At 37.2% G+C, this 25,094-nt stretch overlaps 3 protein-coding genes across 6 annotated transcripts; 1 reads left to right on the top strand and 2 right to left on the bottom strand.

Annotated features, from left to right (window-relative positions):
* Positions 1-13,654, top strand: LOC135162548 (probable Na(+)/H(+) antiporter nhx-9). 4 transcript variants are annotated; one of them, XM_064121152.1, is made up of 16 exons: positions 1-1,179; positions 3,266-3,529; positions 4,420-4,616; positions 4,856-5,112; positions 5,741-5,958; positions 6,104-6,306; positions 7,299-7,388; positions 7,451-7,521; positions 7,812-8,027; positions 9,137-9,260; positions 9,385-9,528; positions 9,682-9,757; positions 10,386-10,490; positions 10,581-10,859; positions 11,237-11,389; positions 11,459-13,654. In XM_064121152.1, the coding sequence occupies exons 1-16, from the start codon at positions 771-773 to the stop codon at positions 11,686-11,688; spliced, it is 3,036 nt and encodes a 1,011-aa protein (XP_063977222.1). In that variant the 5' UTR covers positions 1-770; the 3' UTR covers positions 11,689-13,654. The 4 variants fall into 4 exon arrangements, with proteins under 4 accessions (XP_063977222.1, XP_063977218.1, XP_063977221.1 ...); XM_064121148.1 differs by having other exon boundaries at positions 7-1,179; positions 9,125-9,266; positions 9,388-9,528; XM_064121151.1 differs by having other exon boundaries at positions 7-1,179; positions 9,125-9,260; positions 9,388-9,528.
* Positions 13,655-13,695: 41 nt separating this feature from the next.
* On the bottom strand, positions 13,696-16,721 carry LOC135162553 (putative gustatory receptor 28b). Its single transcript, XM_064121163.1, has 9 exons — positions 16,617-16,721; positions 16,332-16,554; positions 15,848-15,950; positions 15,601-15,776; positions 15,151-15,322; positions 14,807-15,097; positions 14,152-14,220; positions 13,996-14,085; positions 13,696-13,827 (listed from the first exon to the last, which is right to left on the bottom strand). The coding sequence occupies exons 1-9, from the start codon at positions 16,669-16,671 to the stop codon at positions 13,765-13,767; spliced, it is 1,242 nt and encodes a 413-aa protein (XP_063977233.1). The 5' UTR covers positions 16,672-16,721; the 3' UTR covers positions 13,696-13,764.
* A 55-nt stretch (positions 16,722-16,776) lies between these two features.
* LOC135162621 (uncharacterized) lies at positions 16,777-19,032 on the bottom strand. The gene is made up of 5 exons (XM_064121272.1): positions 18,239-19,032; positions 18,002-18,055; positions 17,615-17,909; positions 17,381-17,539; positions 16,777-16,968 (listed from the first exon to the last, which is right to left on the bottom strand). The coding sequence occupies exons 1-5, from the start codon at positions 19,030-19,032 to the stop codon at positions 16,888-16,890; spliced, it is 1,383 nt and encodes a 460-aa protein (XP_063977342.1). The 3' UTR covers positions 16,777-16,887.
* Positions 19,033-25,094: the final 6,062 nt, after the last annotated feature.

Raw genomic sequence — 25,094 nt, forward strand, 5'->3', positions numbered from 1 at the left:
ATTTACCCAGCACCAAGTATCATGTCTCTCACTTTATTATTGCTCATGTAATCGTGCAAAAAGGCCCCATGTCCCGCACCGTCATGCGCACAAGCTCAGTAGTGCCAGAGAGACTCCAGAGTGGTGGAGAAAAAGAGAAACGAAAAAAGAGAAAGAAGCACAGAGACGGAAAACCGAGGGTCGAACATGTCCCTCTGGCATATAATATTATCCACGCGTGCGCGGGCTCTTTCGGCAACGATCAGCTGGAGGTAGTGTGTCGACGTCGAAGAAGTGTACAACAGCCAGTGGCGCCGCGCAACCCGTCGGCACCATTTCTTTATTTACTCTATTTTTTTGTTCTGTTTTTCTTTTAAGAAAAAGCCTGTGTACAAAACGTAAAATATACTCGTTAGTCGTCAGGGCGAGTTTGAATAATAAAAAAAAACGTCTAAGGTTGAGGTAAGAGATTGCACTGAGGTGAATTTGTGGACTAAAAAGGAGTGAGAGCGACGTATGCGTCGTTTTCGAGTTGTACGATGAGACGACGAGGGACGAGAAAATTGTATCGTCGTTTCCTCAAACAGTCCGGTCATTCGGTGTCCTCGACACTGGAGGACGACACCGAAGAGACGGCTGCTGAACATTTGGGGAATAACATCAGTATTCAATAAGGTATTATTTGTTTACACGAGACCTATGATACCGAGGATGTATGTGTGAGGAAAGGAGAGTGAGACAGAGAGACACGAGTCCTGTACGCAATCGCAGGGATTGCCCCACGTGAAATAATGGCATCTCATGGGAACGCCTTGATTTCACTGTTTTTCATCGGGGCTTTGTTTATTTCCGTTTGTGGACGCACCTATGAGACACGAAGATCAACCGGCGATGGTATCGCTGGAGCATCAGCTATCAATGAACTGCCCATGCATGGACCCAGCGCTGATAATCAGGGATTGCCCAGCAATCTTGGTGATGCTTATCCTGGAAAAAATTTTGGACCCATGGGACCCGTTGACAGATCTTTTCCGGGTGGTGCATCCAGAAATCTCGCTAATGGGGGCGATGATCCAGGAAGTCCTACTACTGCTGTCAAGACACCCAGGCAGTATGAGGTGTTCAAGGTTGAATTTCCTAGAGTGGAAACACCATTTGTCATCGGCATCTGGATATTCTTTGCTAGTTTGGCGAAGATTGGTGAGTTTATCCGGATTTGAAGGGGTGGGGGGAGGAGGAGGAGGAGGGAAGCCACTTCGAGGGTTAATCGGGGGAGAGGATGATTATTAGGGGCGATAGGTTTTAGTTATGAAACTCGGTGGACACGCGAATTGAAAATGAATGACTTAATTTCACACATTTTTCACCGAATATTGTCCTTGTCTTTGACAAGTATAAGTGTGCCTGGCACCAGATATTTTGCTCTTGAAAAATTTCAAGCCCTGAGTTTCTTGGTATAACCCAGATATTTCAAATATTCTGATTTTCTCTTCATAAAACGATCTCACTCAGGGAAATATTTATGTAAAATTTAAACATATTAAAAAATACCTCTGTCAAGGTATTGTATTGACGTTTAGATGAATTTAAGCATAAGATGGGCCAAAATCTTTCCTTCTGAGACCTCCCCGCTTTTAGGTATACAATTCATATGATCTCCATATAGGGCCCTTTCAGGTCCTGCTCCATGGCTGGATCCTTTCATACAAAACTCAGCCCATTGATGAAAGCACTATTCAATAAAACCTCCCCTATATAAGCCATCCCCCCATTTTTAAGCACATAATACATATAATCAACATGTATATATGCCCTTTTGACACTCTCCCACTTCTGCCCTTTGGAAAACTGGAAGGTTATTTTTTAGTTCAATCTAGAGATCTTTTAGAATGTCGGAAAGTTCGCATTGAACAATCTTTTTTTTCGATGTTTAAACAGAAACTTTAATATTCAATTCAAAAGTAATCTAAATTTCCAATGTAAAAAAAGGATCAATTATAATTTTATTGAGTGCGATGAAGGTAATAGATTAGCGAAACCAGGGAAAAATATTACTGTAAAGCACACGCAAAATACCGTTACATTTTTCCTCCCTTCCCTATTTTTTTTTAATTGAAAAAATTCAATTTCATTTTCATAAAAAGAGAAATAACATGACTCCTCTATTCCTACATTAAATATTGAATCAATTTCCGTATTAAAAGCAGAAATAACAGAATATTATTCCCTAGTCCAAATAACCAATATTGGAAAAGTATAACCGAGTACTTTTACAAAAAAAGAATTTCTTCAAGAATAAATAATGGATACTGGCATTTTCATATTCAAATTTGATGAAAGCGTAGCTGTTACGACATTACCTGCTGCGATCGTGAATGAAGATATTCTATTTCTGAAAAACAGCTCTACTGGACATGCCGTGAAGCCATAGGCTTTGAATAGAGTTGAATTAATAGCCAGTCGCCCTTTCCCACCAATAATTTTATTCTCCACTTTCTTCAATCAATGCTGACACCTAAAACTGATTCTTTATGATTCACAAGCGGTATAATTACCAGTAATCAACAGTTTACTGCAGGTATTTTTGCAAAAAATCGGGTGCACCGATGTACCCGACCTATTTGCCAATAATACCCCTTATTATGAAATATTTAATTAATATTCCGGGCCAAATGGCAGAACTAAAACAGTCTACGACGAATTCCAATATTGTCCTGGCTGTGGAATAAATTTACTCGTCGTAAATTTATTCTGACAATTTATTTAGATAACAGAGCTTCGTGCAACTCATCTTGAGAGAATTAATTAACTCGACTGGAAAACTATATGTTCTATGTGAGAATATTCGATGGGGTGGAACGGATTTGCTTGAGGGAAATTAACCAACTTGGCAGAACGAAATTTAGTATCTCTCGCAAAATACTATATTTCGTAACGAGTGCAGAATAGTAAAATTTTCCCTGAATGGGAGGAAAGAAAATTGGACTTTTCGCACGGGGATAAAATGTTTCGTAACTTACAAGTGAGAGTAAGGGTTCGATAAAAAATACTGAGAGTCCAGGAAAAAATACGGAACCCTCAGTAAACAATCGCAGTGAGTTACGTAATTTTTACGGAGCGTTCCATATTTTTTACGGCTTCCACGATAATTGTTATTGGGCCTTTGTTCTCACTTGGCAATTACCACACCTTCACGTAACTTGCATTCCCTCCTGGTTCCTCCTCTCCCCATTCGCCCGCCCATTCAATGCTCAATTTTTCAAAATACTTGTCTTATTTTTTTCAGGATTCCACATGGCACCAAGATTGAGCAAAATATTTCCTGAGTCGTGCCTCCTGATTGTCGTTGGCGTTGTAATTGGTGTACTACTGTTTCAAGCCAGTGAAGTGCATGTATCACCATTGACACCAGACACATTCTTCCTGTACATGCTTCCACCGATAATTCTCGATGCCGGCTACTTCATGCCAAATCGATTATTCTTCGATCATCTCGGTACAATCCTGCTATTCGCTGTCCTTGGCACTATATTTAATACATTATCTATTGGTAAGTCCAACTCGAAATTCGTAACAAGACGCAGTTTTCCCTCCCCCTAGTACACGTGCCCCCGTGGGCTAAAATTAAGATTAACGTGAGTGTTATTACGAGAGTATTGGACACTGAATATTCTCTACCAAAAATAAACTCCACGCGTTTGGACAGAGGGAGCGGGGGCGGAGGAGTCCCACTGTTTTGAATCCAACGTTGGAGTTTTAAAACGTTATTCAACAGGAGCAAAAAAACATCGTGAATACACAGAAAATATTTTTTCATCCAGCACTTTTTTTTCTGTATTTTGGCAAAAGCTCTTTTTTTCGACAGACACGATTACTGGATTTGTACACGGTCGACCGATATTTCACGTGTGATGCTCGTAAAATTCAATTTCAATGTTTTTGTTAGCGCTCACAAAACCAATTCGATTTAGCCTCGTTTTATTTATTCTTATCCTTGTTTTTTTTCCAAGGAAATTGCGTTTCCGTTATTTCTGCTGTATTCATTGAGTTTTTGGATAAATATGGAGTAATGAAATTGACTTGTCGATGGACCTACGGAGAAAGTTGATTTTTGCCCGCAGTCGCAGTTGGGTCGCAGTTGCGTTTAACAGAGAAAATATGTCCCCGGTGGAGGTTTTACAGGGAAACCTCTTTGGAATTTAAAATTATTTACTTAATTTATGTGTTTAAAATATACAGAATGTACCGAACAAGTTTCCCTCTGAAGATTCTAGTACGAGAGTTGGAAAAAATATAAAAATTTTTCCGAGTCGATTCCGCAATTGATAAGACAACTATGAGCCTCGTAATTTTTACCGAATATTTCTCTTATCGCGAAAATTGAAATTTCCCAAATAATTTCCCCTTGAATCGAATTTACATCGCTCTATTTCCATCCAGGTGCGTCACTTTGGCTCCTGGGACAGAGTGGACTCTTCGGATGTGATACACCGCTGCTTGCCATGTTTCTATTTTCCGCACTGATAAGCGCAGTCGATCCAGTTGCGGTTCTAGCTGTCTTCGAGGAGATTCATGTCAATGAAATTCTGTACATTGTTGTGTTTGGCGAGAGTCTACTTAATGATGCCGTCACTGTCGTGAGTATGCGGAAATGCGTGCCATAGGGGCCTCAGCCTGAGTGACAATTGAGTCTTGTGCATTGGGCGGAGACCATAGGGGGGTGGGATGTGGGGTGAAGATGGGGAGAGATTTACAAAGGAGGCTCCTTTGGGCTTTGGGGATGATTATCGTGGCCCAGTTCACGACTTTCGCGAGTATTATTCACCAACTGGGGGCCAAATATTTTGATGGTCGTAATTTTACTGATGCATTTCAGGTGTTGTATCACATGTTTGAGACGTACAATGCCATGGAGGCATCCAGCATCACGTATGTGGAGATACTGTCAGGGTTTGCGTCATTTATCGTTGTTGCTATTGGGGGAACGGTTATTGGTGTTATATGGGGATTTGCAACTGGTTTTGTCACGAGGTTCACTCATCAAGTGCGAGTTATTGAACCAATTTTCATCTTCGTTATGGCGTATCTCGCTTACTTGAATGCTGAAATATTTCACATGTCTGGAATACTGGCGTGAGTATTTTACATGTTTTATTATTCTATTCTATATATTGAAATGTATGTTACGTTAACGATATTTTTTTCATCATGTTGTTATATATGTTTTTAGTTTGATTTTTCAGTATGTACTGACAAAAAACAACGGTCTTTGAGAAGCACATATTTGCTTGAATTCTTGAAGACAAGAATTTCTTGAATTTTCGTGGGTCAAAAATTGACAAGGAAACATCCCAGCTCCAGTATTGACAATTTTATTGTTGAAACCAAGATTTTTCCCGGTAGTTGTACTAGAATTTTTCTGGAAAATGTCTCTTCATGTATTTTTATCGCCTGAGACATGATATATTATTTTCGCATGGGTTTTCCAACAGTGGAGACTGTACACAGTACTTTTTACAATTTTTTGAGGCGAAAGAAACGATTTCTTGAGCCATGAATGCTCTGCTTTTTCAGGTCTTATATAATTTTCGAAAAACTTCTCAACTTATTAGGCTTCTAGAATCAACAACTCCTACATGTTTCATAATTTTTATAAACATTATTTTCATTGGTTAGCGTATTTAGAATTTAAGAATTTATTTTCATGAAATTCAGACGTTCGTTTTGACTCTATATTTACAAAAAATGATATCTTTTCCAGCATCACATTCTGCGGTATAACGATGAAAAATTATGTGGAGGCTAATATATCCCACAAATCCCATACAACCGTAAAGTATACGATGAAAATGTTGTCAAGTAGCTCGGAAACAATTATCTTCATGTTCCTGGGGGTGGCAACAGTTAACAATCGTCACGTATGGAATACGTGGTTCGTCTTTATGACGATATTTTTTTGCTCAGTTTATCGAATACTCGGTAAGAACTTTTTGTTCTGTTGAATGAACTTAAACTTTTGTGATTTATTGGCATGAGTAGGCCAAAATGAACTGTGTTCATTGATTGTGTATTTTTATCAAGGGATCTCATTTGATTCGTTACTCTTTTTTTTTGGCCGATGTAGGCGTACTGCTGCTCACAGCGGTGGCTAATCGATTTCGCCTGCACAAACTCGACAAGGTGGAAAAGTTTGTAATGTCGTATGGAGGTCTGAGGGGTGCTGTGGCATTCGCCTTGGTACTTCTCATCGATCCCAAGCACGTGCAACTGCAGCCAATGTTTGTTACAACTACCATTGCAGTTATATATTTCACAGTTTTCATTCAGGTGAGTTCACGCATTTGCATTTATGCTGTGTATTCGTGATTTTTCCTTTGAATGTCAAGTTATGTTTTATACATTTCTACGGAATTTTCAATTCGGCGAGGCTGATGGAGCACATGCACTCGCGAAAAAATGGTGAATTTTTTAATTTCAGTAGATATTTGTCCGGAATTTCTATTTATGTCTCCAGCCAGAAGAAAATTCTCTCGTTTAACTGATAGTTCCATTAAATTATCAATATTCTGATTTGAATTAAGTGGAATCCTAAAATATATTTATTGGAATGACCCGGATTTTCATGGGGAGTTGTAGAATAAGTTATCAGAAATTCATAATTTTCAGTGATTTTAATATGATATTATGAATTTTTGATAATAGGCCGTTTCAAATTCCAGCGGAACTGTCATTAAATAACAATATTGCACGGTACACTGGAAAATTCAGCCATGAAAAAAATTTAGTACAAAAGCTGATTAATACAATGTACCAAAAAACTTGTTGAAGGTTTCAATAATGTGTGCATTATTTTTGCATTTTTATGACATGCTCAACTCAACGAGATCGATGAAACACATGCAATGCAATTTTTAATTTTATGCGAACTCCCAATTTTTTACATCAAGAGGGAATTTTTAGTTTTGGTGAAAATTTGATCAGAATCTACATACGCAATCCTTGACATTTCAGTAGTTATTTTCTGCAATACTGAAGCTCCAGGGACTCTTAAAAGATAGTTCATTGATAGATAAATCCTGACAGATGCGTCGGGTCATTTAATTAAGAAAATTTATTTGTTAAAAAATCTGCCAACACCTCATCTCAATTGTTGCCGGGCGTACCCTTCCGTTTTTTGTCCATCGAAATGAAAGACTAATGAGAGAATACCACCGCGTACTCATTACCGTCCTTAACAGTCTCCCAGTGTAGAATTAAGACAAATTAAAAGAAATACTTGTTGGAACTGCATGGGACTCACCCTCGGGCTTAATTTCCAGGGAATAACAATCAAGCCATTGGTGAGAATACTTAATGTCAAGAGAGCGGAAAGAAAGAAGCCAACCATGAACGAGAGAATACACGAGAGGGTTGGTTGAATCAATGTGTTTTCATTTCCTTTCAATTCCACTCAATCCATCTTTTTTTTCAGATTATGGATCATATAATGGCGGGTGTCGAGGATATCCTGGGGAAGCATGGAAATTATCACGTGAGGGACAAGTGAGTAATCTGTGATAATTAAAAATGTAAAAAAAACCGCAAGATTTTTAAAAAATTGGAATTTTTTTCAAATGATGGACAAATTTATCTATCATGTTGACAAAGAGTGCATTTTTTTAACGAACAAAATTGAACATTAGTATATTAATGAAATATTTGCCCAATTTTTAAATTACAAAAATGATAATACACTTCCCGGGAATCATGAAATATCTGTACCATATTTTACGATTAAAACTCATTCGCTCCGTACAAACGTAATCCTTTACAATTCAATGACTCGTCTACAGATTCAAGCGTTTTGACACGAAATTCATTCGCCCATACTTGGTCCGTGATCACTGTGGCGCTGAACCCAAGATACTGGAAACCTATTCAAAGCTAGCTATGAAAGACGCTATGGATTACATCCGTCGTAATGCTTCGACAATAGGAAACATAAGTGGCACGGAGAGTATGTCCGCCATATTTCGAAACTACAGCAATACTGGCCACTTCAACTCCAGGTAAAATCCCCAGAAGCCCACCTCCCCATCCCAGATAAATAATTACTCCCCAAATACTCATTTTCCGATAAAGCTAAAGATCCAGTTGCAGTCAGTTCAAGAATACCTGAAACTTTAATCTCATCTTATGAGTTTTGAAAATTCCAATAATGATAAAATGACAGAATTGAAATGGATATTTTTGAACTCCTCAGCATAGTATTCGGTATTTTATATATTTATCAACAAAACTGAATTTAGAATGTCGAAGTTCATCTCAAACTCATCGTTATTTAAACGTGAACATTCCATTAGTGGAACAATAAATTTTTTCTTGAACAATGAGAATAACGAACTGGTCGATGCAAAGACCTCTCTCATTTTGAATAAATTATTCATTTTATATCATTAATTAATTATCGTTGGCATACTGAAACCTCTAACAGAAATGTTTGTGGAACGAATTCAATTTCCAGTCGCCAATGTTGTTTGATTCAAATCGATAATTCCTCTCAATAATGGCAGAACTAGGGTTTTTTTAGCGAATAAAAAGTCCTGGCTGCAGTCAGCTAGAGAGTGGTTAGAACATCGATCTTTATGTTGCGGTTTCAAAACCGAAATGACGACAATAGAAAGAAACTCAATAGAGCATTGAAATTCTTTTAGAAACTCCATTCGTGTTCCGCTCGTTCTACAAAAAAGACTTCCAACTTTTTCTACATTTTCTGATAAAAAAATTTAATCCCTTGGAAATGAAAATATCATATAAAGGACTCGCAGTATATGGGACATGGCTTCACATTAATACTTTGTTCATAAACAATGAAGAAGGTATTAGAAAAAAAAAATCCTAAGACGAAGGAAAAATTCGATCGATTAACAAATAATAAAAATGAAATATTTCCTTTAACTATTCATTATTTAACTTTCTGTAAATAAAATACTTCGTTGAAGGATGAAAAAATTATTAAATTATTGATTTCACATCATTAATAAGTTCGTCAAATAATTCACGTGATTAATAAATTGATTGAGAAATTTAATAAATTCGTTTCCCGTCGAAATATAATTCCGGTAATAATCATAGAACTAATGACATTTTTTCGCTAAATAAAAAGTCCCAGTTGCAGCCAGCTCGAGAGTGGTTGGAACATAGACCTCCAGGAGTTGGAGTACTACCCCTCGAAGAAAGACCTAACGGACGCTAAAATCCACCATCTCCTGGCTGAGGAGCTATGCAAACCGTACAAAAGGGTAAAAGTCAGTTAAATCACCGAGCACTAATCAATCATTTATATTCACCCGATTAACAAATATCAATTAAAACCCATGTATTTATCTTTCTCTAACCAACCCAAAAAAAAACATTCGAATACAGCAGCATCGTCGGCTAAGCTACAGTCGTCACGCGGTCAATGACCGCGACCTGTCGACCCAGGTCAATTACAAAATGCACATGAACATTCGTCGTATGATGGGTGAGCACAAACACAGGCACAAACGCAGCAAAAAGTTGATCAAGGTAAGCCTCACCACCAATACACCGACCTGACTGTCACAGGGAGGATGGGGTTGTACACTGCATGTAATCCAGCTAAATTGGATTTGCAGACCCTCTCTAAGTCGCTTGAACACACTCAATTTACCTAATAATCGTTTATTTTCATTCATAAAGGATGGGACAAAGCAGAATCACGTGAGTTTCCCGGAATTGCAGCAACAGAATGGCTCGACAAAATTATTCTCCCAAGGTCAGTGATTAATTAAGAGTTTGGGATTATTCTTTATTAATTAATAGTGCATTGGGGTTGAGTGGACAGAGGGGACACTTCAGACTCCTCTCACATGGGAAAACGTTATTTAACGTAATTTAATTGTTGATAATGCGGATTTGTTCTTTCGATTTTTTCCCCTTATGTTTGTAATGAACTCAATGCGGATATCGCGGTTATGAATATGGTATAAATGCCTTGGTGTCCGTTTTTTAAACAACTACTTTCTTGATAGGAATGAAGACTATTTTTTATAAACAAAATAATTTTCTTTTGTTTAGACCAAATGATTTAGTAATGTATTGTAATTTACATATTTTTAATAGAAAAATTCCATGAATTCGCTCATTAAGTACTTAAGTACTTCGTTTTGAACAGATTAAAAATTAAATAATAAATTCCCTTGAGTGATGTATTTCAACTCATTTTAGTATCACAGCGGAATTGAGATTAGCATTTTTCAATAACAAATGAAAATGCTTCTCTTCAACATTGTAATTATGTTTCTAATATTGGGGGATCAAACTCCTGATCATCCCCTCACTTAATAATACCAAATCCTTCTAACATCGCCGACTGCTTATCTATTTGTGCAAATACCTCGCAGATTACATCAACGGGATTTTGTACGAAACCGAGGACGGTGAGGAGGTAAAGCCCTCTGACAATCCGGATTGGGACTCAGCTATTACCTTCACAGCCCGCAGTACAGGTATGCGACCCATTCCCTTGGTAAATAATTCAAAAAATCAATAATCCAGTTATTGGATTAAAATCACCCCGATGATATCGTGAATTTCAGATTCAAATCCACATGGTGAGAGCTCTCATCATGATAATGGTAATGACGATGATACTGATGTCGATGAGGACACTGAGATGGGAATTGTGAGGAGGCAAAGGGGTGAGTCTGAGGGTGAACCTTTCAGGGTAACAACACCCACTGCCATTGAAACAATGTTACCGTGGAAACGTGAGGATGATTACGACACTGGGAGGCCTGTTAAACAGAATGAATTTCCACCCTGGTGCTCCAATAAAGAGTACATCGCTTACAGTTCACCTTCAGCAACATTTTTAGGTGAGTTTATGCTATGGTGAAAGGGGAACGGGGGGAGGGGGGAGATTTGCGATATGTCAAGCCAATTCCAATATTTTCGGTGACGCTATCCTCTATTTAAAACATTCCTCTGGCATTTAAATATCACCACGTGCATTAGGTAGTCGAAATCGTTTACTGTTTAACGAAATGTGATACATTTAATTGTTTTGGGATATATGTAATGTCCATTGTTAATTCTGCGTTTATCTTGTCAACAAATATGTTGAGAGATAAAGTTTATCAATTTTACGTATCATAAACTGTTGTACTCCTATTGCATTTATGATTATATTTATGTTGAAAAAAACTTGTTAGAACTGAGGGAGTAGAGGAGCGTCAAATGTAAATGTTTACAGGTGGAATCGAGCAACCGAAAAGTCAATCGGTTATCGGTTATTTCCGTAAAGACAGTATGGTCTCTCCCGACATATCGGGCTACCCAGATCCCGATGAGAGCGATGAGATAGAGGCGATGGACTCAAAGCACTGCGAGCTTTCCTCAGGGCCAGGTAATTACCACAAATAATTCACAATGCTCTCATTCAGCTGTTCAATGCATGCCCTCGTTAATACACCAGATAACGCCAGAAGTGTTAAGAGACGTGGCTCACTGATGGAACTCAGTTCAGCCGAGTCAATAAACAAAGAGAAACTCAACAATGGCTCCCACTCATTACCGGAATACTGGAATACCCAGAGATTGCGTTTACAAACGACATTTCCCTGTTCAACTACAAAAGCACCTAGTCTATCGACAGCACTGATATCATCATCAACAGAGTCATCGGATGATTACGAGGAGGAATGACCGTGGATAGAGACGTCTTCCACAGAGGGGCGTCAACGGCGAGGAAGTGACCTTCGCTCGGTACTGTCGGGCCTGTTCCGTCGACCGAGTGCTCCTGTATGATTTTAAATACCAATATAACGATAATATGAAGAAATTCAATAGAATATTCAAATTCTTTTGGAAATTCCATTCGTTTTCTCCAGGTTCTATTGGAAATTCAATCGTCTTTTAATTTTTTTTATTCATTTAAAGATATGTTTGCAGCTGAATAATAAATTTAGAAATTTTAATTACACTCAATGAGACATTCGCTGGAGTTTCTATTGAGCTCTTCAACGCGGCGACTTGGTGAATAGAAAAATTGCATTAGTTAAAATATCTAAATTCTTTTGCAAATTCAAAACTGTTTCTATTGAAAGTTCTACTGTTGCTGCATTTTTTTCACACAATTATGTTTTTTTATGTCGAAAAAGCATGGAACTTAATTTTTTCAGTGGAACACGTTTAGAATTTTTGATAACATCATTTCCTATTTCATTGTGATAATTGTTAATATTTGTTGAGTCTTTCGATTGAATTTTTCAACCAAATGATTGACGAAATAGAGCAATAGTTGCTCCGAAAAATAGGTCACTGATTTTTTTTTTCAATAAAAAAAATTGTTGAAGTCTGCAACTGAAAGATTCCACAAATACAAAAATAATAATAAAAAGATTTGAAAAAAGGTTTGCAAATGAATGATTTCATTTAGTGTTGAAATGTATAAAAATCTTTGGAATTTTTGAAAGAATTCTGTCGAACTTTTTCATACCTCGTGATATATTATTTTTTCACTAATTGTTCAATGAGATGAGAATGAAGTTCTGATATGGATTGATCAACACAATACCTGCATTAAGAGTCAATGGAATCAATAATTTATCATATTTTTCGCTGATGATGGCAGGAGGTGGATTCTTATGCCATAGAAATGAATTCTCGATAATATTTTTTCAAACGTCGTTGATAACGGAGTAAAAACTATCGGACGCCTATTCGGTATAATTTATTCTGTTATCGTACACAATTGCAGGATTTTTTTAAACCGATAAATTGGTTTAATTTATTTAAAAAGGCAGATTTTGTTTTCATTTGATTGGAGAATTGTATATGTGAAATATTCAAATTGTAGTTAGATTACGTAATTATTACAAGTCTGTGGGCACCGCGAGCCACGCTGACACGGGTGCCTTTAATTAAAACCAGACGAGTGTTTTGGTTACACGTGAGTCCATTAAAATCAGTGATAATTTTACAATTTTAACAGCTTTTTTCATTGATTACCTGCGACGAAATGCAATGGCAACCATATTTACTGAAAAATCCTATTGGAATTATAGCAGAAACTAATGGAATTTGGAATATAATTCCTACAGGCTTTTTCTATTCTTCTATAAAAATTTCTCGTACGTGCAATGAAAAGAGTTAATATTGAGTCATTGAGTTATGCCGAATGCCATATCGTATTGCTATCACAAGAAAGTTCCAAAATCAGTGATCGTTACGAACGATTTTTCTAATCCTCTCAATAATGTAATTGATCGACCCAGTTCCATGGCTGGCTATCGATTTTATTTTTAGCCCACTTTAGAAAGTTGAGATGAACTAAATGAATTAACAACCACCCACTGGTTGAACTAAATAAAAGCGCAATTATTTAATTGCGAATTTTTAATTTTAGGGATAATAGTTGAACAATTTTTCCTATTCAGTTAGTATTGATTTGCTTGAACGGAGGTTAATTGGAGTACAAAGCAGCCAGAATGGCATAATGTGAATACGAATTGGGGCAATCATCAGTGGGAATGCGCCATTGTAGATAATATAAATAATTCCGGAAAAAAAACGAAAAAATTGCTGGAAAATTAGACGACGACCAGAATAGGTGATTACGCTCGATTAGTCTTTACGCTGTTGATTTGTTAAATAAATGTTTATTTCGTAATATTGAGTTTTGATAATTACCTTATCAATGAGTGTTCTCATAACAATCGCTGATTAAGGAGTAATTAGTTATATTTCATTCTTGAATAAATCACGAAACACATCAAGTATTTAGCCGAGCGTGGGCTGGAACTGAATGAGGATAACGAAAGAGGTCGTCATCGTGCCAATCATCTAGTGGAGCGACAATCATTAATGAATATTTATCGTAATTAGTTTATCACCGAAATGCTCCATAGAGGCGAGTCGATTTGAGTTTACAATAATTCTTTGACTGCTTTTCGCAAAAGACTCCTTTTTGTAGAACAAAAAAAAAGATCTGTAGAATTTATTTTCACATACCGTTTGTAAGAGGGATGAATTGATGGGAAATAATCCAGCCCCTGAAAACTCCATCTTCTGATGGTGGAGTTGAAGCGACAACGAACGAATCTGGAAAGGAAATTCAAAATTTATAAGCGAATGGAGATTTATTAATTAATAAAATTTGCTTGTTACAATCAGGTAGAGCTTCGAATCTGTATTCTCAACGTGTATTTCGTGAATTAGTTTTCCGGTGTGTTCAGCCTGCAATTCAAGAAATAATATCCAAAGTTATGATTTTTTTATTACCAATAGCTATTTTCTTTTAACAGCAATCCATAGGCACAAATTTTCCATTTTATTCCATTGTATTTTTTATTACGAACATCACAAGGAAAAATTTATACGCAATCATTTTTAAAAGTGATGAATTATTTCTTGCTGTTTACTTATTACTGAATTTTATTCGATTGTATTATTGACAAGGGTGACAACGGTTATTTGAGCGGTTGAAATTTGTGTGGGCATTAATCAATTGGAAAATATTTATTCAGAAACGTTAATTGTGTTATTCATTACGTGAAAAAGAAGGAAAATTTTTTAATCACGTTGTTATGCATAAAAAAAGAATAATGCGACATCCATAAAAACAAATTTATGCCCAATAAGTTTTTCCCATCAAAACAAACTGAATAAAATGAAAATATTCATTCGAAAATGGGAATTGCGTCATACGTTGAGGGAAAAAGTAGAAAAAGATTCTAATTAAATGTTCGTATGAAAGAGCAGGAACAATGGAAGAAAAAAAATAGGAAATAATCATTTCAGCTGAATAAATCGACAGAATTACCTCGTTGGACGTCCAATTGCAGATGATTACAGTGGCTATTATGGGAACAGCTGTAGTAATTTGCCAGCATATATAATTTCCTATTGAGAGGTAGTTTGTGTCTTCAGGTCTAACTACCTCGTTGAAGATGAAGTAGAGAGATGAGCTGAGAATCACAAAAGCAGTGGCAACTACAACCACAAAAAATCCATTGAATATCCAGTTGATGAATTTCGCTATTTTGCAGAGATTGTAGTGGACCTTAGCGATGAGACGAATGCCCTCGGCACAATTGTTCGACAGTTCTACGACCTTAAATTCAATATTTCACGACTATTCCATTGTTGGTACTTACATTGAATTACCTTGGGGGGTGATGAATGACTTCTGTCTCTAATTGCCATCAGTTTTGCGTTTAATGCGCGAAAATGGAGACCGAGGATTATGACGAGAGATCCAAATATTGTGGCTGTTATCATTTGCACAACGTAGGGTATATTGAAGAAGAGCCATTCGGCCATCGCCAGAGGAGATTCACTGGTGATTAATTATTTAATGAGTAATTTGTCAAGTGAAATAGTTGAAATTACATTGAGGAAAAAATATATTTTTGCCAAATATTCATTTACTTGATGGAAGTATTTATTTTTACAAAATTATTCTTCTTCTAATTAACTAGAGGTATAATATTATTGGTCAGGTATGCAGCCCTTTTCAGGAATTAGCTGACGAACACCCGTCGGCACTGCCCTTCCGGCATTAATCCGGATTTGCAAAAAACGATTATAGAATTACCATGATGCAGCGATAATTACCTAGCCCAGGTCAGCATAGCAGTGCAGCAATCATAAATCGTGAGAAGAGCCGCCACCGTTAGGGTGCCATAAACATACAACCCCACCATCTTCCGACAAGTTGAATAGTCCGGCCGACAGCCCAATTGATGTAGAATGAAATCCTGGGACGCTAAAAAGTCCATTGCATCTATGAACTTGCAGACAATTTTTATTCCAAAAATCATTCATCAAGAGGCGAATAATTTTTAACATGATTTTTCCTCACATCTTTGTGATAAAAAATCCACATGAGCATGTTCATCAGGAAGCACAACATTGATGAGAATATTCGAAGAATAGTCGTTAGTGTCATTACCATATAATCCATCCTATTCCAATCCATCAATATGAAAATGAAAACTCATTAAAAAAACGAACACCCAAATGGATACTCTATACATTGTAAAAATAATCAATTTTGAAACCAAGCTTTTCCTTTAATGGCCCATCAATTATCAATAAATGTTTCCGAATCGAATGAGACTAGAAATAATGTTCTCATAACTTAGTTATTAGCGGCAATTACGGATGACCTGAAGGGCGATGACAAAAATATCCCGGTCTTCATTAAACGAGAAGACATTCCTCGAAAACTGATAATAGAGCTAGGTCAATCTGATTTATCTTATCGCCTCAGTTCTGAATAAAAAAATGCCGTTTCATTAATCAGATTTCCTTTATTCGTAGTTAATCAAAGACGGGCCCTGCACCTGTTCAAAAATTCGACCTTCCAGCACGCTAGAATAACAAAGATCAAACACGTAAGAAACAAAATGACATTATATCCCAGAATGAATTTACTGAAGCGGAATTTATTTAAATTATCAGAGCCGCCAATGCACATGGGAAAATTCCCAATAACCCGCCAGATACGACCGACACTGTCCAGAATAGTGAAAAAATCCAGTCTCTCGGTGAATTTTCTCTTCTTGTCTGAAAAAATTCAGTGGATTTTCATGTAACCCGATGAATAAACGAATATCATCTCTTACTACCTGTCACCCACGCGTTGGCTGAAACCCTCTCGCCAATTTTTCCCTCCGAATGCATGTTATCGAGCCGATGTATTTGTACTGAACGCAATACTCCTCATATTGCAGCACAGCCTTATCAGAATGCATTATCCGATAAACACTATTAGGAGATTGTTAGTGGGAATACTACTCGGATGAAAATAATGAAATGGGTGCATTAAAGTAATAGCCCGAACACTTTATTGTACAAAATTCATTCAATCATCTTGAGTTATCAGCGTCGACACGGCGTTCAGTCGGCAATTTCAAACAGACGAGGCTGTCCATCAAGCTGCATCATTATTATGATGTAGGTCGTTATGACGCCACTCATCTAATTAAATATTACATTACCTCATTAGTATAATCCAGGAAAGCAAAAAAAAACTTGAGGATTGAATTTCGCAGGGAATGAGTAATTTTCAGGATAAACATTGAATTGTTGGTAATTAATTAGCGTTCAGAAGGATGGAATGCGTGAAACCCTATATTTGCGATGAATTTGAGAATATTTGAATACTTCTGGATATTTTTCAACTAAAAAGTCAATTAAATTTCTATTCATTTAACGATTAAATTCTCTTGTAGATTGAATTTGAATTCTATTTTCACTGCAATTTTCGACTATTGAATTATCTGAAGGGCACAGATTGAATTTAGGATCGGACAGCACCGAATTTCATCCTCTTTAGAAAAGTATTGTTCGAACAGTTTTTTAAATGTCGTTTTTCCTGATAATATCTCACCTTAAACAGCATCGAATTATTCACTCCAATTGAGCCGTACAATTGAATTTTCACCGTCTGTTGAAGACACTCGAGGGAGAGTATTTTAACTACGTCACTAGAGCCCTGCGGTCTGCGCATCAGCCACATCGTATGGAGATAATTGCCAATTCTATTGGCCTAGACAGAAAATAAAATATTGTAACTCCGTAGTGTCTAGATATATCTAATCAGACCTGCAGAGGCATGAAATACCGTTTGACTCATGGTGCCGCAAACGTCGATAATGCACAGCATTTGAATCAAGCGTATGATCAACCAGCCGAGAACAATGGACATGGAAGAATTGGCCTTCCAGTGACAATAATTACCGTCGCTGATATAAATTAATAGCATGTATATGTTGACGATCAACTGGGAGAATTGCATCATGAGGGCCATTAACAGTGGCAATGCGAATAAATTGTTCATCAGGGTAACTAGGTTTCGTAGATTTCTGTGCAATTTTCCAAATGCTCGCAAACGATCGGCTGTTGCTATTGTATTTGATCTGTAATTCATTAGAAAATAAATAATGGAAAATGAGAATCTTGAAATTTATTCGTTCATATATTCTGGGAATAGTTCATTCACAAGAGTCACTTGATTTTTGGTCTGTAAAATTTATTGTAATTGTTATTGTACTCTATTGCTGTGCTTGAATTTATTTTTCTTTTATTATCATATTTCTGTTTTTCTCAGCGAAAAATTGAGGGACAATATGGGAACGTTATCTTCTTGAAATTTCAGTTGATTTCTGAAGCTCAATATTTTTTTTCACTCAATTTAATTTGTAATTATCGAGCAGTCCAGTAAAAGTCAAGTATACAAATTCATTACACGAAATTTCTCTCGTTGCACACGTTGTCGTCGGAAAAATCGTGGGGAAAATGTTTGATCGTTAAATTAATAAATTTAAATCTCATTTGAATAGTCTTCAGCGCGTAAAAAAATATTCCCACCATGTTGATGCTGACGCACCGTGGAATATTGAACGGTAGCCACACATCAAACTCGAACACTTCGACATTATACAACAATGCATGATCGATTATGTAAAGAATGAAGAACAATAGATTCAACGATATTACGAAAATGTGAAGGTTTATCGAGAAATCATCGTAGCACTCTGTCATTCCGAGGAGCACAACTTCGTGTTTGGTTGTTATAAAATATTTCAGGATGCATCTCAACTCGTTCTGGTAAACTATCGCGTAAAACCAAACGACCATGATGACCCAGTAGTCGAGTCCAAGGGCTATAAAATCCATCACCACTAGCATATTCGTTTCACGTGGCAGCATGATGGAGATCCTGGATACCACGGCGCGATAGTAGCAGAGGGTGTAGAATGTTAGCAAAATTATTGAGTAGAGAGTCGCGGTTTTTGATCGGCGAATTATGTCGATTTTATCCAGGGTGAAGGGACACATGCCGATTAATTTCAAGAAGAGGAACAGTCCTTTCGACACGGGGGACTTGGATTCATACTGGGGGCGCATATTCGGATTGTTTTGATAACGTTTGAAGGAAAAATGTTGCAAATGTAGGATTGTGATAAAAAAGTCATTTGGCAAAGTGATGGTGAAGGCGAACAGTGACAAATTCGGGAACATAAAGCTCTCATCGTCCATTTATTACTTGGAGGTGGGTGTGGTGGCTCCGAGGGTTGATGTGGGAATCATCCGTTAAATTTAATGCTAATGATTAACGAATTGGAGTCATGCATGACAATATTTTAATGAAAAAGCAAACCAATTCGTAGGGAAATTCTCGTGGAACTGTAGCCGAATTTCAATGAGCTTATGGCTGATTCTATTGAAATGTTAGATTGAAAATTATCTATTAGAAAAAAAATATAATTTAATTTCCCTATACGACTTATTCTGCCGCTTTATCTTTTCCATCATTTTTCCATAATTTTTTGTATCATATGTACTTTTAATTTAGTTTTCTATATTTTCCTACATGTGCTTTTCAAAAAATTGTTCACGGCTCATTAGTTAACTAAAATTGAATTAAATAACTTTTAAAATATATATATTTTGATGTGCCTAAATATTTATGTATTTTGACTCATTAGGGATGTCCCATAAAACATTAAATCAAATATATTTATAGGAGTAGAGCAAGAAACCATGAAACACCAAAAAATTCAAAATTTTCACTGAAACTTTATTTACTATAAGTTACATTTGTTCTTAAAAATTATTCCTGAGTAATTAATATTCTAAAGAATCATTTAATCTATAACTTACAAGCTAACTATTGCCATTACCTGTTATTTTTTAAATCAAAGAATATACGGAGATATCTCGAGGACTGGAGAGGGAGTCAGCGGAGTAGACTACTCGAAAATATAACTGAGCAGCAAGAAAAATTAAAAGCAATGCAATTATTGATACACTTGAACAAGAATGGTGGGATTTCTATGAAAATCAAATGAAACTACTGCCGTCATTGTGAATATTCAGATCAACTATCAGCTAGAATATATGTCCGGAAACCTCTCAAATTAATGGCAAATTAGTAGACAAAAATGGTTCACAAAATTTTTCATGTATGATAAAATAACTAGTGACTAATATGTATTATAGATATATTTAAGCAGTACATATGCCAACACAGAGAGAAATTTTTCATAATCTAACTCCAGTACGTATACCAATAACGGAAGTGATTAAGGCAATTTAATTGCCAATATTGTGTTTTTTTGTGGAAAATTCTAACAAAAATTGCGGCACACTCCAAAAAGCTCTGTAATAATTTCGTTAAATTTTTATCGAACAATAGATTTGCAGAATTCTAATAAACAACTCGAAAAATGTGAAAAATCAGTCATATTGAGGCAGATAATGTGAATCAAGTTGAATATCGGATACCCCTCGTGCTTGAAAATTAATCGAACAGTTCAATCGCATTAGTCTCCTTGAAAAAATCTACATGTATCCTGACGTAAGAGCCCGGAATTTTATATTATCAAATTGCATACTCATGTTACTAAGCAAATTAATATTGGAGAACACCTGATAATTTTCAAGGACTCAGGGTATTATAAAATTTCTCTCTGTGCACACAGCTTCAGTACGTGTTATTATTATTGAATTAATTATCCGGATGAGGGTGTCTCTCTAATTATTCAATGTCTTGGGAAGGCGGAGACATGAATGCCTGATACTCATAGTACATATAAGGCATTGGAGCAGGAGCTGCTGGATAAGCAGTTGGTCCAGGTGATGGTACTCGCTGCGCGTTGACTGTGGGCGGGATCAGGTTGAACAAAAACCCAGCAGCCACGTATCTCGCAGCGTCAGGAGGTGGACTCTGAGTGTCGGATTCATTTGTCGGATTCTCGATTTCCTCGTCCTCCTCCTCGTCTTCCTCCTCCTCCTCCTCCTCGTCTTCGTCCTCGTCCTCCTCCTCGTCTTCGTCCTCCTCCTCCTTCTTCTCGTCCTTGTCCTCCTCCTCGTCTTCGTCCTCCTCCTCCTTCTCCTCGTCCTTGTCCTCGTCCTCCTTCTCCTCGTCCTTGTCCTCGTTCTCGTCCTCCTCCTCCTTCTCCTCGTCCTCCTCCTTGTCCTTGTCCTCGTCCTCCTCCTCCCTTGGTTGATTGTGGGAAACATCAGCCTCTGACAGACCGAAATCTTGGGACTCATGAAATAGGCGGCGCTCATAACCAATTGGATACTGTGATACAGCAGTGCGCTCATCTTCACTGGATGGTCGACTATTGTATCTTGGATGATTGATCAGATGGTACTGATGATTGCCGTTGGGCCCATTATAAGGGAAACAATCGCTCGCCTCCTCCATGAATAATCCATAAGCGTCGCTTTCATCAGTGGAATCGCCCGTAGTACTCCATGGTCCAGTTGGCAGAATCTCACTCTCAGAGGGTGAGCTTCTGACTGAAGGGACGCATTCGTTTCGTGCGAATGTCATTGCCATTGGCATCCATGAGGACTGACTGAGAGAGCAGTCCGAACTCGCGGGGATTGGACGTCTGATACATATCCCTGGTCTCGGGGTGTTCATACCAGACTCCTTCAGAGTGTGAGGTGACACATAATGCTCCAATCTCAAATCTATTATACTCCTGTCGATGTCAGAAGAAGAACTGGCGTTCTGTTCGAAGATGCGGGCGACTTCCTCATCAGAGGACAGTCCTTCCAAAGTAGACTGTGATGTCATCGCTGAGGGGTCTTCTTCATTGTTGTTCTCCTCGTCGGGATTCTCGCTGTCGTCGTCGGTATCGTCATCGTTGTTACCATTATCATTGTCATCGTTGTTGCCATTATCATTGTCATCGTTGTTGCCATTATCATTGTCATCGTTGTTGCCATTATCATTGTGATCACTGCCATTATTGCTATTGTTATTATTGACATTGTCACTATTGTTATCATAGCTATCATCCTTGTCATCATAGCCATCATCGTTGTCATGGTTGTTGTAATCGTCGTTGGCATTGTTATTATTGTCATCGTTGTGATCATTTCCATCATTGTTGTTATTGTTATCGTTGTTGGATTCGTTGTCGTGGTCGTCGCCGTCATTGGTGTCATTATCGGTGGCATCTGACTGACTCGGGGAGGCCTGATTAACCGTTTCTGGGGATATTTCTTCCTCTGGAATCGTCTCCATTATGAAAATTTTCTTCCGAGCGAACATGACTGGCTCTTCGGTCAACGTAATGATGAAACGGTTTTTAGTATTGTTGTTGTCGGAGTCAAGGGAGACATTGCTCGAGTCACTCTCAAATGTTCCGTTCCCGGTTACAACGCTCAAAGATTCCCGGGGAGAGCTCCATCTCTGCTGGAGAGAAGGTTGTTCGGATGGAGGCTGGGAGTCTACTTCGGAATCAGAAGATCCATCGATGAACCATATTTTTACTTCGCATTGTCGGTTGACCAGCAGAATCGTCAGTAGCAGTCTAAGCAACTTGACTACGTTGTTAATAATTTTTTCGCAGATTGCCACGAATATTTTTTGCAGCAGTAGAATAATTGGCGCTGGTACCTGCTGCGAGGTAATCGGGTTGATGATCAATTCAGATGAGTTTAGCGGTTTCTCTTCAGATTGCGCTACGTTTTCCGATATTGGGGCAGTCGTTGATGGTGTTGGCTTCATGCTACCAAGCAGGCCATCCCCTGACCATGGTCCAAAACTTTTGCAGACAAAAGGCGGCATCTTATCGAGTATGCTGAATACGATCTAGACGTAGAAATCGCAATCGTTAGTTAAGAATTTTTATTTTAATTTATTGTATTTTATTCATTTATTTATTTTTTATAAAAAAATTGTGTCGACTCTTTGAGAGGGTCAGAATCACGAACTTGTCGATTGATATGAAATACCTTGGATGTATTAATTCTTACTACTGCGGAATATATCTGGTCATTTGATTTTTTTTATAATTTTTGCAATTACCGGGTTTTTTCAAAAATCTTTTGAATGAAACTTTTTCAACTGATTCACATATAATTTTGGAAAATTTTCACTTAGAACATGAAGCTATCATATCTTTAATTTCAAATCACAAAAAAATTGCTCCTGTGCAATATTCTCCAAAAAACCGTATTCAGAATTTTTAACAGCGATATGAATTAATTTTTTTTTTCTCAAAAAACGTAATTTCTTTAATTCGATTCATTCCCGGTCTCCTCTTAAATGTCCACTAACAATAAGTCTTTAAAACTGTATATTAATTATAAAAATTGACTGAAAAATAGGGCAATTATCGGAATTATATTGAAAATATTCAATAAAAAATCGCGGAATTGCAAGAAGATCAAACAGTAAAAAAAATCAAAAAAATAAAATAAAAAATAAAAATTATAAAAAAAATGATTGAGAATAAATATATGTTGTACTTACGGTTTGATGGTTCGCTGATGGTAAACTTCGAAAAGAGCGCCTGTTCTAGCAAACGTTGTTTCCCCCACAAACTTCAATGGCAGACAATCAGACAGATAAATCGAAATCGCAAAAACTGAATTTAAAATAAATGAGAAAAATTCTATGTTATTCAAAAACTTTGAAATACACTGAACTTGAACTAACTCGAAACGAGCTAAGTGAAACGGTAGTGATTTTGAAACAAATAGTAGCCAGAGACACGTAAGATTGACAGTTTTCAAAAACCGAAATGCCTTCAAAATGCAAACTACCTGTATAAATAGAGTATGAACTGGGCGGCTCTCCGATTATTGGGCCCAATGATCTTGGCTAGACACTTTGGTGCGGACAACTGTAGACCAATGGTGAGGTGAAGCATTGGGGCCTTGGTGGGGGACGACGCCAAGCTACTGGTGAGGAGAAGCGTTGGGGCCTTGGTGGGGGACGACGCTAAGCTAATGGCGAGGAGAAGCTTTGGGGCCTTGGTGGGGGAGAGCTGGGCATTTACCGGAATATTCGGATTTAATGAATACCTGAAAAAAAATCCTACAACAAGGGAAAGTGTATGACCACCTCATTAGCCCTTTGAGGGACCTGCCAGCGAAAGTTACAAGGGTTCAACCGAGAAAGGCCGGTTATCCAGTGCACGTGCAAGTACTGTTGAAAATTCAATATTACTGTTCACAATTATATTGCCGGGATTATTATTTACGGATGCCAATATTAGATAGCAAAGTTCCAGTGCTAATACCGTTGGGCGTAGACTGGGAATTTTCCCAAAGGATTAGCCTAGGTATGTCCTCGCCGGATTGTGTAAATGTATTGAAATAATTCATGCTAGTTATTACATTCCACGTAAATTATTCAGATTGCCAAACAATTATGATTCAAATAAAATGTGGGAGATGATTGAATTTAATTCCATTTTTTATTATAAATTTTATTTAAAATAAAAAATTTTATTATAAAATTTGGACGCATGTAAAATATGGGATAGGAGAATGTTTCCCCATCAAACACATCTCAATTATCAGGAACAAACATTAATGTACGCTGTAGATTGAAACAGGCATTTAATTCTCCAGATAATCCCAGTCTGTCCGCGAGTCTGCAAATTCCCTGATCAATAATACTTGCAACTGGAGTCATCATAGATAGTGCATTGCAATTATCTCAATTGTTATGTTGTTTCAATTTTTTCATGAAAAAATGAGATACTTCGAAAAGAAAGCATCGAACATTGGAGATTAATAATGAATTTTCATTGTCTCTCGTTTGACAAAGTAACCGCAAATTTAATAGAAGTCACCAAGCCATTTGACCGTCTTCACAAGAGATTTGGAAGAGTAATTTATGAGCAGATCTGTAAGGGATCACCATCAGACCCTGCCCCTGACTCGTCATCTGTTCTCCACAATTTTAAGTCATACTGAGAGTCGGCCCTTGTCCCTGATCGATAATCGCTGAGGTCTAAGTCACTACAGAGGTGACAGTACAATTATCTCAATTGCAATGGTTTTCTTGTCCATTAAAAATGCCTGATCGATTACAGAAATATCGCAGTAGTCTTGTTATCAGCGAGCTTTCACGTATCCGCGGGATACGAGAATGTTTCGAAATAATTCGCCATCTGTTATTTTTTTATATTATTACTGGAAAATCATTGGATTGTCTCCGTTCCGGGTGACTAATTTAAACCACCTGAAGATTTCAACCCTTGATATTATCATAATTTTGCTGCGGTGTTTCGCGTATTTAATTGTATTTTTTTATCTCCAGTATTTTCGCTCTGTGATGGATG

The sequence above is a fragment of the Diachasmimorpha longicaudata genome, chromosome 5 (genome assembly GCF_034640455.1).
Source record: "Diachasmimorpha longicaudata isolate KC_UGA_2023 chromosome 5, iyDiaLong2, whole genome shotgun sequence".
Classification (NCBI taxonomy): domain Eukaryota; kingdom Metazoa; phylum Arthropoda; class Insecta; order Hymenoptera; family Braconidae; genus Diachasmimorpha; species Diachasmimorpha longicaudata.

Excerpts from the sequence above, each read along its gene's own strand:
- LOC135162548 (XM_064121148.1), top strand. The coding sequence starts at position 771 with ATGGCATCTCATGGGAACGCCTTGATTTCACTGTTTTTCATCGGGGCT. Across the intron at positions 8,028-9,124 it reads ACTGGCCACTTCAACTCCAG|TCCCAGTTGCAGCCAGCTCG; the intron begins GTAAAATCCCCA and ends CTAAATAAAAAG. Across the intron at positions 10,860-11,236 it reads ACCTTCAGCAACATTTTTAG|GTGGAATCGAGCAACCGAAA; the intron begins GTGAGTTTATGC and ends AAATGTTTACAG.
- LOC135162553 (XM_064121163.1), bottom strand. The coding sequence starts at position 16,671 with ATGCATTCGGAGGGAAAAATTGGCGAGAGGGTTTCAGCCAACGCGTGG. Across the intron at positions 16,555-16,616 it reads AGCCAACGCGTGGGTGACAG|ACAAGAAGAGAAAATTCACC; the intron begins GTAGTAAGAGAT and ends GAATTTTTTCAG. Across the intron at positions 15,951-16,331 it reads AAGGTCGAATTTTTGAACAG|GATGGATTATATGGTAATGA; the intron begins GTGCAGGGCCCG and ends GGATTGGAATAG.
- LOC135162621 (XM_064121272.1), bottom strand. The coding sequence starts at position 19,032 with ATGGACGATGAGAGCTTTATGTTCCCGAATTTGTCACTGTTCGCCTTC. Across the intron at positions 17,910-18,001 it reads TTTTACAGACCAAAAATCAA|ATCAAATACAATAGCAACAG; the intron begins GTGACTCTTGTG and ends AATGAATTACAG. Across the intron at positions 17,540-17,614 it reads GCGGCACCATGAGTCAAACG|GCCAATAGAATTGGCAATTA; the intron begins GTATTTCATGCC and ends TTTTCTGTCTAG.